This window comes from Pseudonaja textilis, chromosome 1 (assembly GCF_049901715.1).
Source record: "Pseudonaja textilis isolate UNSWEBS1 chromosome 1, rPseTex1.2, whole genome shotgun sequence".
Taxonomy (NCBI): Eukaryota; Metazoa; Chordata; class Lepidosauria; order Squamata; family Elapidae; genus Pseudonaja; species Pseudonaja textilis.
The window spans coordinates 77,015,476-77,032,326 of record NC_141990.1 but is presented as its reverse complement, the minus strand read 5'-3'; the positions used below and the strand labels follow the sequence as shown (position 1 = coordinate 77,032,326).

The following is a 16,851-nucleotide window of genomic DNA, read 5'->3' as shown; positions in this document are numbered from 1 at the left end:
ATATTGAAAAAGAGAGCACAGGATGAAGAGAAGATTTAAAAACAAACCATATAACCACCCTGCTTACTTTCAGGTACAGGAGAACGTAAGCAACAAGATTTGGGTGGAAAAAAATTACAAGTTATTAGTGTTTCAATATAAAGCTTTTTTTTTTCTTCTTCTTCTATCCTATCATGTCCAATCCTTTCAGACAGCTTGGATTAGTCCCTGCAGTTTTCTTGGCAAGCGTTTTCAGAAGTGGCTTGCCATTGCTTTTTTCCTAGGGCTAAGAGGACTACAACTGACAGCCTCCCAGTTTCTAGCCAGAAGCCTTCATTACTATACCAAAATGGCTCTCCTAATATAAAGATATAATTGTGGCAGACAGAGAGGTGTGGAAGCAGTACTCAAGGACATTAGCGGACCTCGCCCGAGCGCGAGACAAACGCTGAAGAAAAAGAAGAAGAAGAAGAATATAAAGATATAATTATAAGCTCTATTATTATAAAGAATTTTATATTCAAAATGCCTTAGAGGCATTTTCACCACAGTTCCTTTTGGATTGCAATTACACTATGCCTTTTAAAGCTGTTAAGAAAAAGGTACTTGCCTTACATATAAATCTGCATGGTATTTCTTCCCATGTAAAATTCCAAGTAGTGTTGGATTTTCATTATTTCTGAAGTTCAGCGTAGAATCATATACAGCTGAAACTGTAGAATAGGGTACATTAAAACATGGTGACAACTGTCAGAGGTTTCAAAACATGATCCTGTAAACATCATGTAAGCTCAGGTTATCAAAACGAGGAGCTTTGGCAGTTGAGGAAAAATAATTGTTATAGTTTAGTACCAAATATAAATAGGGTTACAAAAAGTCTGTCAAGGCATAGCCAGATTTTGTTGTGTTCCAAGAAAATCGAGCAGAAGTTCAAAGTCCAATCCAGCCATAAAAAGACAACTTCATGTTTTTTTTTAATAGACTGGTTCAAATGTCAGCCCAACCATCTCTGGTGCACTTTATGGGAGTAATTCAGCTGAAGAGGGTTTTCAAACCGAACTTTTGAATTCTAGTGGGTCCCAAAGTTGCTAATCACAACATATTGAATGAACAAAGCAGCAAATTGTAATTGTTAAGAGGCACTGACATAGTTTTCTCCTGCTGCAATGGAGGGCATTAAGGAATTAGAGCTATATCTGGCTAAATCTCACACCTCCATTAAATCAAGGTATGACTATCTATACAGTAAATATGATTATTGAGACTTAAAGAAAGACTTAAAGGAAGATAATGTTTAGATATCATCCCTCAACAGGGCTATTTTTCAGAACATGGCAATCAAAAGTTGATGTCAGCTTGCTATCTGATTACAAACATTTAAAATGGTGAATTAGATGTGTTGGGTATGTTATTCCTTACCTACATTTCTCAAACATTGGACGGTGAGTGCAAATCCTTTGGTTCGCGGGAGGAGGTGATGTTTGAGCTTTGGCAAGCCTTTCGCTTCAGCCACCTGCATGCTGATTTCATGTTTTTGCTCAGTAAATCTTGTGCCTTCACAGTGAATCAAAAACTGAAGAGAAGAAGAAGAAAGGAAACTGAAGAGATGTATTGGGGGTGTGGAAGGAAGAAGTACATTTCTTTATGGAATACTGCATCCCAATGGATGGGTCACAGGGGAAAACAAAAGACCACTTCTATACATTAATCACAACACTGTGATAAATCTCAAATACACACCTTTTTCTTAAGACCTAAACATAATTCAGGAAGAGCAATCTGCAAGGCCCTTCATGATAATGCCTTTTTGCAAGAACAATTAACATGCAATGTTCTTTTTTGAGTACCAGTAGCTGCTTTCTCTCTTGTCCAAAGACACAACCATTTCCTGTTTGAACTATTTTAAAAACACAAAGACTGTATTGCTATCAGCACTATTTTGAGCACGAGTAGTTGGAACAGAGTAAAGTTATGCTTTAAGGAGCATTTCACCAGAAACATTTATCAATTCCTATTTAGACTCTCCTATCTGATTCAGCAGCAATCACAAAAAGCAGCATCCTATCAGAAATTGCAGACATGTTCCCCGAAAGATGGTTGAAAGCAACATTGGTTGCATTCTGAAGATCAAGTTACATGTTATATTTGGAGGGGAAGTAAAACTTGTCTTATCATCAGTGAGATGGGCGGCATATAAAATTATTAACAAATAAATAAAGATGTTTGAATTGTGGTGGCACTATTCAACCTTCACTGGATGCCAATACAGCAAGGGCTGAATTAGATGGATTAAATGTGCAGAGCAAGGGTGGGCAATTGATTTTCCCAAAGAAAAAACTGGGACTGTTGTGGAGGGCTAAACCAAAAGGGCTGTGAAGCTGTGTAGGTGTGCAAGGATGCACATACATAAATTGAAAATAAAACAATAGTCGTCTTCAAAATAAAAGTAATTCATGGAGGCTGGACAGGGACATTCAAAGGGCCAGATGTGGCTTGAGGGCTATATAATGCCCAAGTCTGGTATAGAGGTTTCTTTTTTAAAGCAAAAAATGGCAACAACTGGGGGAGGGAAAGGGAAAGGGAGGGAGGAAAGAGAATGAAATAGATATATAGATAGAGAATTGTCACTTTTCCCTTCATCAAATACACACACACACAAACCATACACACACACACAAACCATACACACACACGCACACTAGCTTGATACTTGTATGGTCGGGCTTAGTTTTGGGGGAGGAAAATAAGGGTGGGACATCCTGCCTCTACCTACCAGCATCCATCGGTATTCATCTGGCTAGCATCCTGTCAGTGTGTGAGAGAGTTGAGGGCTGTTTGGAAACTGAAACAGTATTTGCTGTGTGAGCAAGGAGACAGCAAGGAGCCTGGGCGTGGCTTAGCTCAACTGTTCTGTACTAAAGCTACTTGGTGCTGTGAAACTTAACCGAAACCGCAACTCCTCTCCTCTGCTTGTGTTTTGCATTTGGAACAGATTTCTTTTCAGGTGGGGAGGGGGAGTAGAACTCCTTAGCATCAGAGCATGTTAATAATAATATAAGAAATACTAATGCTCTGATAGTCATTTCGAAAAACCCTTTCTTAGTGAGCACCTAGAAGCCAAGAGGAACATACATGCCAAATTTCAAGTTTGTAAGCTTTATGGTTTTGGAGATTTCGTGATGCGTGAGTGGTATTTTGTGTGTGTGTGTGTGTGTGTGTGTGTGTGTGTGTGTGTGTATACACACATACAATCTTAGAAAATGAAACTATTCTCTAAAGCACACAAGTTCCTAGGCAGACGCACCCAGATCCTCAATGCAGTATCTAATGTGTAAAAGACAAATGCAGGTTTAACAGCAAATTCAGGTTTAATAGCAGACTGAATGCAGTCCATATTGCATTCTAGATTAGAGCAGTAGTCCGTCTTTGCAAAGCTGGATCTGTTTACATACATACATACATACATACATACGCATTTAGACTCACTTGTTCTTATATAGGTAGCCCTTAACGTATCACCACAATTGAGCCTACAATTTATGTTGCTAAGTGAGAAATGTGTTCGGTGAGTTTGTCCCATTTATGCTTTTCTTGCTACATTTTGTTAAATGAACCTCTGCAGTAGTTAAATTGGTAAGACTGTTGTTAAGTGAATCTGGCTTCCCCACTGACTTTGCTTGCCAGAAGGTCGCAAAAGGGGATCACAAGACCACAGGACACTGCAACCGTCATAAATATGAACAGGTTGTCAAGCATCCAAATGTAAATCACGTGACCATGGGGGTGCTGCAATGGTCATCACTGTGAAAAATGGTCATAACTCCCTTTTTTTCAGTGACATTGTAATTTTGAACTGTCAATAAATGAACTGTTGTATGTTAAAGCCACTTGTATTTGTACGGTAGCCTTGGCCAACTGGACAGGGAAACATATATCTTTATTGTTATTGTCATTTTAAATCAAATCATAATTCCTGAACACCTGAAGAGTGGGCAGTACAGGAAGCCTTCCGCTTACAACAGTTCATTTAGTGACCTTTTGAAGTGACAATGACATTGAAAAGGTTGAGTTGTCAGGGCTCCAACACATTCCCCTCATTCCAAGCAAAAGTCTCTAGCCGCATCTCAGAAACAGCAGATTGGTTTATTAGAAGTTGCCATGTTGGTGCGTGTCTGGGTGCAGCTGGTACTAAATCACATCATACATTTCCCCCTTGACCCTGGATGTGATTTCTCCAATAGGACACATCCGTCTCCAAGAGTCGTCCATCATGCTCTCCAATAACCTTCTTATGCTCCGACAACTTTGGGTTGCTGAAGTGATTATCTAGGCATTTCAAGAATGCCTTGTTTTCCCCCACGCCCTTTTTCTGGGAGCTCAAAAGACCAAAGGAGCATCTTTTTAGTTGCCATGAGTTATAGCTGTTTTTCACACTTATGACCATTGCAGGACCCCATGATCACATGATCAGATACTTCATAACCGGCTCCCATTTATGGTGCAGTATCCTGGGGTCACACGATCATTTCTTGCGATTTTCTGATAACCAAAGTCAACGGGGAAGCCACGTTCACTTAACAACTGTGTTACTAACTTAACAACTGCAGTGTTTCACTTATCAACTGTAGCAAACAAGGCCGTAAAATGAAGCAAAACTCACTTAACGACTGACTCATTTAGCAACAGAAACGTTGGGCTCAATTGTGGTCATAAGTGGAGGACTGCCTATAAGTGCTTTTCAAGCAGCAATCTAAACCTCTACAGTCCTCCACTTATGATCACAATTGACCACAACATTTCTGTTACTGAGTCAGTTGTTAAGTGAGTTTTGCTCTGTTTTACGGCATTTCTTGTCACAGTTGCTAAGTGAATTGTTGCATTTAAGCTAGTAACATGCTTGTTACGTGAATCTGGCTTCCCCGTTTATTTTGCTTGTCAGAAGGGGATCACATGAGCCTGGAATACTGAATTGTCATAAATATGAATCTTGATCAAATGACCAAAGGGATGATGCAAAGGTCATAACAGTAAAAAATGGTCATAAGTCACTTTTTTCAGTGTTGTAACATTGAACAGTCACTAAATGAGCTGTTATAAATTGAGGACTACCTGTACTCCATGGGAGGAAAAACTCCTTTCACCTGACAAAACAATATAAAAATGCAACCCTATAAATTCTTACAAAATATGCAAGCTGCCCTGAATTTAACCAGGTTTTTGAAGAGATATATGCACAATAAAACCTACCTGGGTCAATTTCAGTTTGAAAAAGCAGTACTAAAATAACATCAAACCAATCTTCCAGAAAGTCAACAGAAATAAATCATGAGCCCAAAATAGAAATAAATCATGAATCCTGCGACAAAATCAATCTAGATGTATTGCTTTGAATGTTTTTGTTTTCAGCCTATGCAGGTTTTTGCCTCTCCCCTCCCTTATGCCTATGTGTAGAGTCTGGGCTCTGAGGGAAAGGAGGAACAGCCAGACAGGGAGTGGTGGTGTAGCTCCGGAGGTTGTGGAGGAGGCTGGGGAAGGGCAGAGGCCAGCTGGGCAGTCAGAGGAGGACCCAGGCCCATCCCCTCTGCATCCTAGGAAATGCAGGGAGGAATGGAGAAGGCAACAACTTGGCTTATGAGAGAGGAAGCGGCCATGATCCCCTCATTGGTTGCAGCTAGGGAGACTAGTATATAAGAGAGACGATTACAACACAGTGTTGCCAGAAGCAAAGCGTGGTGGTTTTTTTTGGGGGCTGAAGTTATCTTCCAACAGACTGTGCCTTGTTATCTCCTTGAATTTGGTAATTACTTATCCTGGTCCATTGTGAAATTTTTGTCATTGTAATTTGTTTGGTTTTTAATCTGTTCATTAAGTTTGGACTGCATTGCTTTCTTTTGAAGACTATTTTTGTGTACGTTTTTCCTCCAACTGAGAATTATTGAACAGCGGGGCCAAGTTGGAGGCATTAAAGGACATTTATTTACATTTTTGGATTTTGTTATGTTTGTGTTACACTCCTGGTCATCACACTGAGTTCCTAGTAGTCAGGCCCAATTTCCCCCCTTCTCATTTTTCAGTGATTCTCCCACTTATAACTCCACCTTCACTCTCTCTTAATGGAAAAACATGAAACTGAAATGACGATCTCATCTCCCTTTCTTGATTTGTAACATTAATAGAACCTATGTTATTCAGGTTCAGAGAGTATTTTGCCTTTATGCCGGCCAGACTTTCTAAAAATGCAATTGTGATGAAGGTGCTACTTTACAGTAATGTTTCATACCCAGAAGTATTCAGGATAATCTCGGAGATTGAGCAGGCTGCGCATGACAGTCTTCCGATCCTCTCCCCATTTTCGCTTGCAGAACACCATCTCTAGGAAGTACCACATCCAGCCAATGATCGGCATGTAGGAAAGTTCTTTCTTGGCAAAGACTTTGGAGCTCTATAAAACATACAGAAAAGAGGCGGAGGCACAAATCCAAATTATTTGGGTAGATATTGGTACGATATGGCAAAAAGGGTTGCAATTGGATGAAGTACAACAGGCTCCCATGGCTTTGGAAAATAACATATACTGTAAGAATGTATGCTACTTAAAAGCATACACACACACACACACACACATACATACATACATACATATATACATATATTGCTTATAACCTTATAAGCAGGAGTGGGATTCTACCAGTTCACACCTATTTGCTTAGAAGAAATTACTGGCCTAATCCTGTAAGGAAGGCTGGAAGGAAACATTCTGGTGTTGCTTACAGAAACTGCCTCTCCATTAACTCTTATTACATTCTTGGCAGGACTAGACTTCCTGTCTCAGGAATGTCTCTGGAGTTTTTTTTTTCACTCCTTTGCTGGTATTTTGCTTGTGTGGAGTGACCATTCAGTTATAATGGTACTGAAAAAAATGACTTATGACCATTTTTCACACTTATGCACTGTTGCAGCATCCCCACAGTCATGAGAGGCCAGGCGAGGAGATGCGTACCTCAATGTGAGTGATATTGAGTTGGCCACGCCCAGCCAACATGACCACCAAGCCATGTCCACCCAGTCACATGATCACCAAGCCACGCCCATCACCTAAGCCATGCCCACAGAACCAGTTGTTAAAAATTTGAATCCCACCCCTGAGGATAAAGTAGCCTAGTAGCATATGACTTTTTCAGGACAGCAAAATCTACTGGGTGATCAATCAAAATTCCAGTTCCTGAGTTATTTCTTTACATGGCAGCCATACTGAAAAGTTTTCCCTTGGGTTGTCTGGTATTGGTGTGGTGGAGGAATCATAAAGAAAGCTAGAATCGAACCAGAGGGAGGAAAGAATAAGAAACATTAGCATACACTCAGTAATGCTTACTTCTTCTGTCTTTCCGTCAGCTTTTAAGAATGAGTTGCAAACAATTTAACAACACGTAAACAACCAATTTAATATCCCTGCTGTTTTAATACAAGTTCTAGCACAAATGTTGCTTTATCACCTTCTGAGATTTCATGCTTCATTACATATTCATTTTTTATGAAACCAATATTCCAGCATTTAATTCTTGCTACTCGTAGCAAATTTACTCTCAATTCTACTTTTACATAAGGCAAATACTGTCCTTTCATAGAGAAGTAAATGATTATATTATATAATATATTTTCTATAATATAAAACATATATTATATACATTATGAATAAATTTAAAAATGCCTAATGTGAACATAATGATCTCCAAATAAAGGGAGTGAAACTTTTAAAAAAGGTTTTGACTTGAGCTTTAGGACAGTCAAGAATATGTTTAGGAAAAAAAAATTGTATTAGAGAACCGGGTGCAAAATTTGGGAACTTTTCAGCATCAACACCATCACTAAAGGTGATCAACTTTCCTGATGGATGTTAAAAACAAGTTTAAGGTAGGCTGAAGTTTATCAGGACAATTAGGCATTATCCTTGCAGCAGCTTGCATCATGCTGATCTAAGATCTTTTATTCAGCAGCAGAATACCATGTCAACATTGTACCAACTGCTGTTCGGTTGAAAAACAGTGTCTTTATTATAGCACTCAAAACTGTGATTCAAGGTACTCTTTGTTCTATTTTCATTCTGGGTATTTGGTTTCTATTTTGTTATTAGAAAGCTTTATGCTGATCTGTCAAATGAAAATCAAAACTAAGAACAAACGCAGCCAGGGAAAAATAAACATTTTAAGTGGCGGGGTGGTGATCAGTATCCAGGCAATTGGTTCTTTTGGATCCAGGGACAGTGAACAGTCCAGTAAATGAAGAGATTTTAAACTTTGTTATTAACCCAAAAAACAAATAAATAAATACACACACACACACACACACACACAGTAGGAAATAATTCTTCAAATTACACCTAACTATTGGTATACTAAAAGAGTTCAGTGATGAAAAAAGAATCTAAATTCTGCCTCTTGAAAAGAAAATCAGAAACACAAGTTGTGGATGCCTATTTCAAAATCAATGCATACTACAGGAGAAGTAATAGGACTTAATTCCTTTAGCCTTTGGCTGTATATGCATTCAAGGGCACCGAATGTCTCTGCTGATGCATCACCCGGATTCTAGTTACTCTCACAATTGGTTGCCTTGGCAAGACCCAAATCCACCCAACTTCCAGGAAAGTGACACATACGGGTTTTGACACTATCTCTGATGTTATGAATGCTGGTACCCTTTAATACTATTACACTGGCATTTCAAAGCATTTCTTTTCAAAGCATTTCTTTTGTTGGGTCAACACTTTTCTAATGCTAAGGACAACACTTCCTTAGCTGCTTTTATTTTTCAAGCTTAAAAGGTTATACAACAAAATGTGTTATTTTGCACTATTATCACAATGCAGGTATTTCAGGATGATTCACATGCGGATTAAAGCTGAGCAATAAATTCAGGTTGAAATAAAATATTAAGAACACAAGAATAAAAAGGAGAGTAAGTACAAAAACCATCAAGGCCAATCCTTTACCTAGTGTGTGAATTTAAATTAAAGCAAATTAAAGATGTCCTTTGCGTGAACTTGTCTAATGAAGAGGAGGTGACTATCTCTCTGGATAGGTGGTTTCACTTGTGAACTCTTCTTACTTTTAAGGAATGTTTTCTAACATTCAATCAGAATCTGTGATTCTGGAATTTATACCCATTACTCCATTACCTGTGTTCTACAATGAGCAAGAACATATTTTAACCATGTGATATCCTTCCAAGTATTTAAACATTGCTATCATTCCTTTCATTCAGTCACCTTTTCTTTAAGGTGTTTTCTCTAAACATACCCAACTCCCCTTCACAGGGGAGGTTTCCTTTCCACAGGTCCTCGTTTATAAGTATCCTAGTTGTTCTTTGAAGTTGTTACATTTTGGTCTGAATATTTAAACTGTGATCCCAAAATGCAAACAGTACTCCAGATGGGCTTTGACCAATGAAGAAAGTCATTTAACAATTATTTCTCATAGTTTGGATAATTTAGTTCATGCAACCTAAAGTTTTGTTTATATTTTTTGACAGCACAGTTTGGCTTATTCTTAAGTTGCAAATGCTTGCTAATCAAGCATATTTTTCAGAAATACGATTGCCAAGGTGTGTATCTCCCATTCTACACTTCATCTTATTTTTATTTCTATTAATTCAGCCCACTTCTCTAAATTATTATGTCGTTCATTTTATTTCTGTTTTCTATGATAATAGACACTTTTGTGTTATATACACATTCAATAAGCATTCCCTAAACCTCCATCAAAATAATAAAAAGGAACAACAGCAGAGAACCAAGGAGATAAATGTTTTTAATACCTTTCTCCGATTCTTTATCCTCCAAATTGCTTCAGTGTTTTAAAGCTAACAGAATAAAAAAATGGAAATATTGAAGAAAATACGTAAATAAATACCAAATTGGCCATGAAAGCAGTTGTGTTGCATCACATTGGAGAGGAAAAAATGGAATCTGCTAACATGTTAAGAAAAACTCACCCCCAGAACCCCAAATTTTTCACAACAGCTCCAACCACAGATAAAATCGATTTCAAAGTTGTGATTAAGGATGACAATGGCATTCTCTTTCCCAACGTTGTGCTTTGATTGTTCATCCATGTGGACGCTACAGGTAGTGCCTGACCACCATTCCAGCAACACCACCAACTCTGGAACAAATAATAACAAATGATTAAATAGACATAGTACCTATAGGCTTAAATAAACAGTTGCTTTGCTACTGCAAAGAGGCAAAAAGTGTGCCATTTCAATATTGACCCCACAAATCACTCTACTCATTCAAGTATAAGATTAAAATTCAAGATTAAGGTGAACAGACGAGAACAGATGAACATTCATTTGGTATCCTCTCCATTTTCGCTTGGCTACTCTAATTTACAAAATATTAAATGATAGCAATAGAAAACTTACTCTGAATCTATACATTTATTTACACATTATGAAAGATTCAAACATATGTTTGCATTTTTAAAAACAGAGGACAGAATAATAACTCCCTATTTTGTGAAAGATTATAGTAAGTTGCCACATAAACATTTAAAAAGTTGTACCGAAGCAGATGGATTATGTTAGTATTTATCTGGATTTCAGTCCATTCACACACACACACACACACACGTGAGAAATCTTAATTAGATGCTCCTTTACAGCAGAACCTGAGGATTTGTGGCTCACCGGATGTTGATAAATCACAATTCCCAGCAGTTCTAGGGTAAATAATTATGGGAACTTCATTTCAGTAAAAGCTAAAGGACTACAGGTTTCTTGCTTCTGTTTTCTATGACTCACCTTTCCTCCTATACATTGTTTTCTTCAAACTGGTGCCCTCCAGTTTTATTAGTTCTATTGCTAGATACATCACATTTGTGGAGAATGCAAAGCTGCGGTCTCAGTATACCTCGAGGGTACAAGATTATAGAAATATGCCATAATGCAGGGGTGTCAAACCCATGTGGTCATGGCATTGTCATGTAAACATCTCATGACTTTTCTCCCCCTTTGCTAACTGGACATGCGTGTGGCCAGCACATGATGCATCTGGCCTGCAGGCTGTGAGTTTGACAGCCCTGCTGTAATGTAAGTAGCAGCAGATTAATCATACAGATAGTCCTCGACTTAGTTCATTTAGTCACTATGCGAAGCTACAATGGCACTGAAAAAAGTGACTTATGACTGTTTTCCCACACTTGCAATTGTTGCAGCATCCCCATCATTATGTAATCAAAATTCAGGTGCTTGGCAACTGAATCACATTTGTAATGGTTGCATTGCCAGTGACCTAGTAGAATGCTGAATTATAAAGTTGTGTTACAGCTATAAATCTCAAAAAAATAAAATAAAGAAATGATAAAAGTATTTGCAGTCTTAATTCCCCTCCTACATTTAAGAAAACACTATCTAGTTCTATTTATATCTTCTTCCTTTTGTTCACAAAATGGGGACATTTAGTTTTTCTATTTCTAATATGGATGTTTTAAAAGAAAAAAATGGCACCCATGTCATCTCTGTCAAGTATATATTTGCATCCTGCTAATAGAGGCACAATAATGTAAAAAGGACAAGATGGTTTAAAGGTAAAATCTTATCAATTGTTATGTAACATATCCACCATTGAGCTGCTTTAGAAATTAGATTCAGGCATCTGCATAATCCTCCCATATGTTGAATGAATTATTGAGCTGAAATCTTGTTATCAGTTCATTTGCTCATAGCACATTTACGAAAAGCTGAAAACAGAACAAAGTATCCTGCAAAAGATGCCATTTCCTTTATTAATGATGAACTGGGTGCACGGTAAGACTAAAACAAAACAGTTCAATCAGAACACATAGCAGTCCTTACAGCAGGAGCAAAATTAAAACATAAGATTTCATGATTTGTTCAGCCAAATGCACATTAAGCTAAAAAAGAATCAAAATAATTAGATTTGAGACCATCAACTATGAAAATCAAGAACAGTGACCAGGCAGGTTCGAAACAACCTTAAAACACCAAGCCAACTGAAGCACAAAATCCAGTGCTCAAGGGGATATTTAAAATGGTTTTGAAATCATGCATTGCGAGGCTTCAGACTGAGATGGATAGAGGTGTCACGTCTCTCTTTGTCTGTGATTTGTATTGTATAGAATGACTAAATCCCCATTTGTTCTGTTTTGCATTGGGTTTTTTAAAAAAATGTTTATTATGTTTATTTTAGCATTTTTGGTTGAAGAATTCTGTGTCAGGCACAAAGAATCACGATCAATCGTAAGGTTGCAGCATAGAACATTTATTCAAGTCTATACACAGGAATCTGGTCAACCAAAATTCAAGATTAAATTGGCATCAGGTAGGGTCAACGGAATTTAGGAGGGGTTAGACTCAGAGCACTTGTGGGAATTTAAAGATTCTAAACTAAAGGCAAGCTTAACACCTTCCCCCAGCTCTGGCTGCTCTTCTCCTACACTGTGTGTGTTGAAGTCCACACAACTTTACCACCGTCGAGTTTGAAAAACTCTGTTCTAATAGAATGTTCTCTAAGAGCAATTCATTAACTGAAGCAGTTGCTATTGTTCTTAAACCTGCATATCCATTTAACTTTTATACTCTTTCAGACCTCTCTGCTGCATTGACACTTCATTTTCTTCTACTTTGGAATTCAAACTGGCTCAGCTTTTAAATTCTGAACTGGCCTACCGGACATTTTTCTGTGACTGCTTTTAGATCTCAGGTTAAGTATGCTTTTTATCTTTCCCAGTGCCTAACTCCACCCAGAACAGAGGAAAGAGGAGAGTTAAGTATGTTGTCAATGTTGCAAATTATATTCATTATATTATAGGCAGGCAGGCAGGCAGGCAGGCAGGCAGGCAGGCAAAGAGATTCATCCAGCCAAGGTCTAAAATATGCCCGAGCATCAGCATTTTTCTAAGTAAAATTACCACTTTGTGCTACAAATATTTATAATTTGGTGTTTTGTTTTTAAGCATCCAGTGAGAGTTTAATAATCTATTTGGCATTCTGTCTAAAGCAAAACTAGCAAAACAAATATTGAATCATGCAATGTTTCTATTCAAGGTGTCAGACAACCATTCATACCTTCCTCCACAATATCCCAATTCATATTCTTCCCATCTGTTTTTCCAGGGTTTTCCCCAAGTCAGTCAACATTCTGTACCATCCTTCCCACTTTAGCTTTCTTTTCTTAAGCATTTTTGTATGATGACATCATGTCTTAGGCATGAAAGACATCTGGTGACTTTGGGCCAGTCACTCTCTCTCAGCCATATCCACCTCACAGGGATGCTAGAGTATTAGACATGTTTGTCTCCTTGAGTTATTTATAAAAATAAAAAAGGCAAGATATAATTACTGTAAATAAATCTTGAGGTTCCCCAATACCTCTGTTTTGTGTGCGTGTATACCATTCATGATATAAAAGTAAGAGCCTGAATCTTGGAAAAATGACAGGTGCTGCTTTTGCATCTAGGAATTCAAACTGTGATGGTCTGACTTTTTTTTATCATAAACACCATTTGACAATTTTAATTGAAGGATAACATATATAGCAATTCTCCTTGCACTCCCTGAGTCTTAATATTCTCTTTCAGTCTTGGAAGGACAAATATAGAGGAAAAAATATCAGGGTCCATCTCAATTTCTTTCTCAACCATGGAAAGCAAGGGGCAAGAGACAAGTTTCCACCCATTCCTACAGTGTTCGCTGGAATATCAAAGCTATATCTACTACTGCTTTCCTCCTGAGCTGTCTCTAGCACAGGGGTGTCAAACTCAAGGCCTGCGGGCCAGACCTGGCCCATGGAGTGTTTAAATCTGGTCCGCGGGGCTGGCCTGGAAATATCAAAAGGACTGGCCCGCAGTGCCTCTGTCGGCCAAAAAATTTATACGTGGCTTTTCTTTCACAATTTTACCATTTGTTTCATTAACCATTCTGTGCTGAACTGTTTACATTCTTTAGTGGTGTGTTACATTTTGATATTGTTTCACTGAACTTGCCACAACACAGATGCTCTTTCCCTTTCCTTATCAAGTAGGTTTGACTGTTTTATTTGACCCCCCGCTAATCAGGAATATGAGAAGGGTAGTGATGGTTCAGCCATTAAAGAAACTGAGCTTGTCATTGATTCGAGACCCAAGCTTTGTGCAATGGGATAAGCTCCAGTAACTTGCCCCAACTGCTGGCCACCTAGCAGTTCGAAAGCATGCAAGTGTGAGTAGATAAATAGGTACCATCTCTGTGAGACGATAAGAACATTCCAAGCACCTTGGTGTATAGTCATGTTAGCCACATGACTACGGAAGCATTTTCAGACAACACTGACTCCCTAAGAAATAGAGATGAACATCACTTCCTGGATTTGGACATAACTGGACAGGGGAAACCTTTACCAGGGAACATGTAATCATACTTTATGTATTTTAAGCAGAATTGGGTATTTAAAAAAAGAAAACCTGTACACATCTGAGAAATGAACTTGTTTGAAGTGGCAAAGGAACTGACAATCAAAACAGATAACGTCGTTTCAATTTGGAGGCGTTCAAATAACTTCAAAAGTATTTACAGCATCAGAGCCTCTTTCCCCAAAACATATTCCAAGTAACAATACAACTTAAAATGCTGCATGGATGGCACATCTTCACAATTTTACAAGTTGTGTAAAATCTGCACAGTTCATGGGGATGGGAAACTATGTGTAACCTGACTAGCTATGGGCTAAAATATGCAGCCAGTACTTTCAACAGCGAGGTTCTTTATAGTAAAAGACAGTGAAATTCATGTGTGCCACAATGTTCTTGTCAATCAGCAATAAATGTTTAAGGGACTGCTACAACAGAACAAAAGGAGCTTTAAATTTCTCTCATAAATCGTAATGGAAGAAGAAATTAAATTGTATCAGCAAGGCACTGAAACTTGCACAACCACTGCTTCCTTATTTATTTATTTTAATTTACTGATTCTATTCACTCTATTGATTACCAATAAAATGCAAATCAATGAAAGGAGCAGATGAAAAAAAGAACTCAATTAGTCAGTGAAACGTAAGATTAGTAGGTTCAGATTACTCAGTAATCTTAGAGCCATAATTAATTGCAAATCTCTTGGGCTCATGTCTACTTACAATTGTTTATGCCAAGTACCTTCACTGTTATCCAGGAAGAAAACAGCATACAGCAGAGCTTCCACAAACAGTATCTATTGGAGTGGGCAGCCATAACAAATTTAAGTAAATAAATAACAATAAAAGTGTCACATTGTAGTTAAAAAAATACAACTGGGAAATTTGGATAGCTTTGTCTTTTTTCTTCTTGTACCCTAGATGTATATTTCAATCATCATCTCAATGTATCTCCAGAGCTCTTCCACAGCTGAATCAATACCAACAACAAGAGCAATGCTGGGCCTGTGAATAGGGCAATTTTCTACAGTGAAAATTTTCACCCCATGGCTTTGCCTCCCACACCTTCATCATTTCCTTTCTCTGAAGTCAAGGTGGTTTTGCCACCTTTTGATTTTATTTTTATTTGAACAGAGAAGAAGCACTGAAGCTCTCACTTTAGGGAGTGTCTCCACAAAAACAAAAACAAACGGGGGGAAGGGAAGCACTGACTGGATGCTTCTTCTACTGGTCAGTTATTGTCAACACTGCTCAGTTCGAAGAGAGTACTAGAAAGTCGCAAAAATAGCATCATTGATGGCACTCACAGGTCTTCTGAACTTGAGTGATTATGCAACTGTGTGCTTCGTTGGTGGCTATGTGTCTGTGTCCTTAGACTCTATTATTGCAACCACATTGACTCTTTGTACTGTTATTGCATTCAGAAACTTTACAAAATGACTGAGAAAAGTCAAGACAATTTATTATAGCATCTTTCCTAAACATTTATACTTCGGCAACAAATCAAAATACCTGCTTGTAATCAAAGACAAAACTTTGAAAACTATACATGAACTTAATCCCAAACTCTTGGCTAGGTAGTTCACATGCTTGTCATATACAATTAAGTATCGGTGTTTGGTTCCCTATCAATATGCAAGGTTATAAATATTGGCTTGTTTTAGAGCAAGCCATATATCTACTTCTGAACTAGTCTAGAGAGGATGATTCCTTACAATATAAATAATCATATTTGCAACAACAAGAGAATTTTCCAGAAACTTGGATCATTATGTTCAAAATAATCCATACAAATGAGAAAAGACTAGAGATTCAGTCATAAAATGCTTCTTAAAATATAAACTGACAGCACAACACTATGTATGTTTAATCAGAATTAAAGCTCAGTGAATTCATCTTCTAGGATAGCAAATGTGGGATTATAGCTTAAACATTCTTGATTCAGATACATTTTATACTAGATAATTTGAAAGGGTTATAAAGTATTTTAATCAAATAAAAATGACTCATTTTCTTTAAAAATGATTTGTTCTGATATTTGTTAGGGGAAGAAGGATTTATGATTCTTGCCCTAATTTCTGTACTTGTTCAAAAACAACAAAATCAAACAAAAAAGCCAAACTTGAAGCACAGCAGAAATGGTTTGGTATTCTCTCAGGGGACAGAGTTAACAAAAAATCTATCTCCTCTAAACAATTTCTGTTCATTAGTGATTACTCCTTCTTATTAACAGAGTCTTTATTAATAAGTATGCATTTCTCGGGAGGCTCACCAGCCTCATGTTCTGGCTTGACAAGCAAAGGGGAATAAGAAGTTCATTAAAAAAAAGATGGATTTAAGGAAAAGCATATTGCCATAATACCCAGTCACTTCTTGCATTTCAGTTGAGTACTGGTTTTGGGGAGGGGGCGGGGGAAGAGGAGATGATGTGACAAGTAGCCTTTTTAGGGGAGTTTAGGGGAACTCAA

At 37.7% G+C, this 16,851-nt stretch overlaps 1 protein-coding gene across 3 annotated transcripts in view; it reads right to left on the bottom strand.

The window, feature by feature from the left end:
• AGPAT4 (1-acylglycerol-3-phosphate O-acyltransferase 4) overlaps window positions 1-16,851 on the bottom strand; it is a 44,344-nt gene that overhangs the window by 11,457 nt on the left and 16,036 nt on the right. For all 3 annotated transcript variants that reach the window (XM_026705089.2, XM_026705090.2, XM_087938746.1), the window contains 4 exons: window positions 9,970-10,139; window positions 6,260-6,421; window positions 1,399-1,552; window positions 590-692 (listed from right to left, as the gene is read on the bottom strand). In XM_026705089.2, the coding sequence (XP_026560874.1) occupies window positions 590-692; window positions 1,399-1,552; window positions 6,260-6,421; window positions 9,970-10,139 (589 nt within the window). The remainder of the gene's footprint in view (window positions 1-589; window positions 693-1,398; window positions 1,553-6,259; window positions 6,422-9,969; window positions 10,140-16,851) is intronic.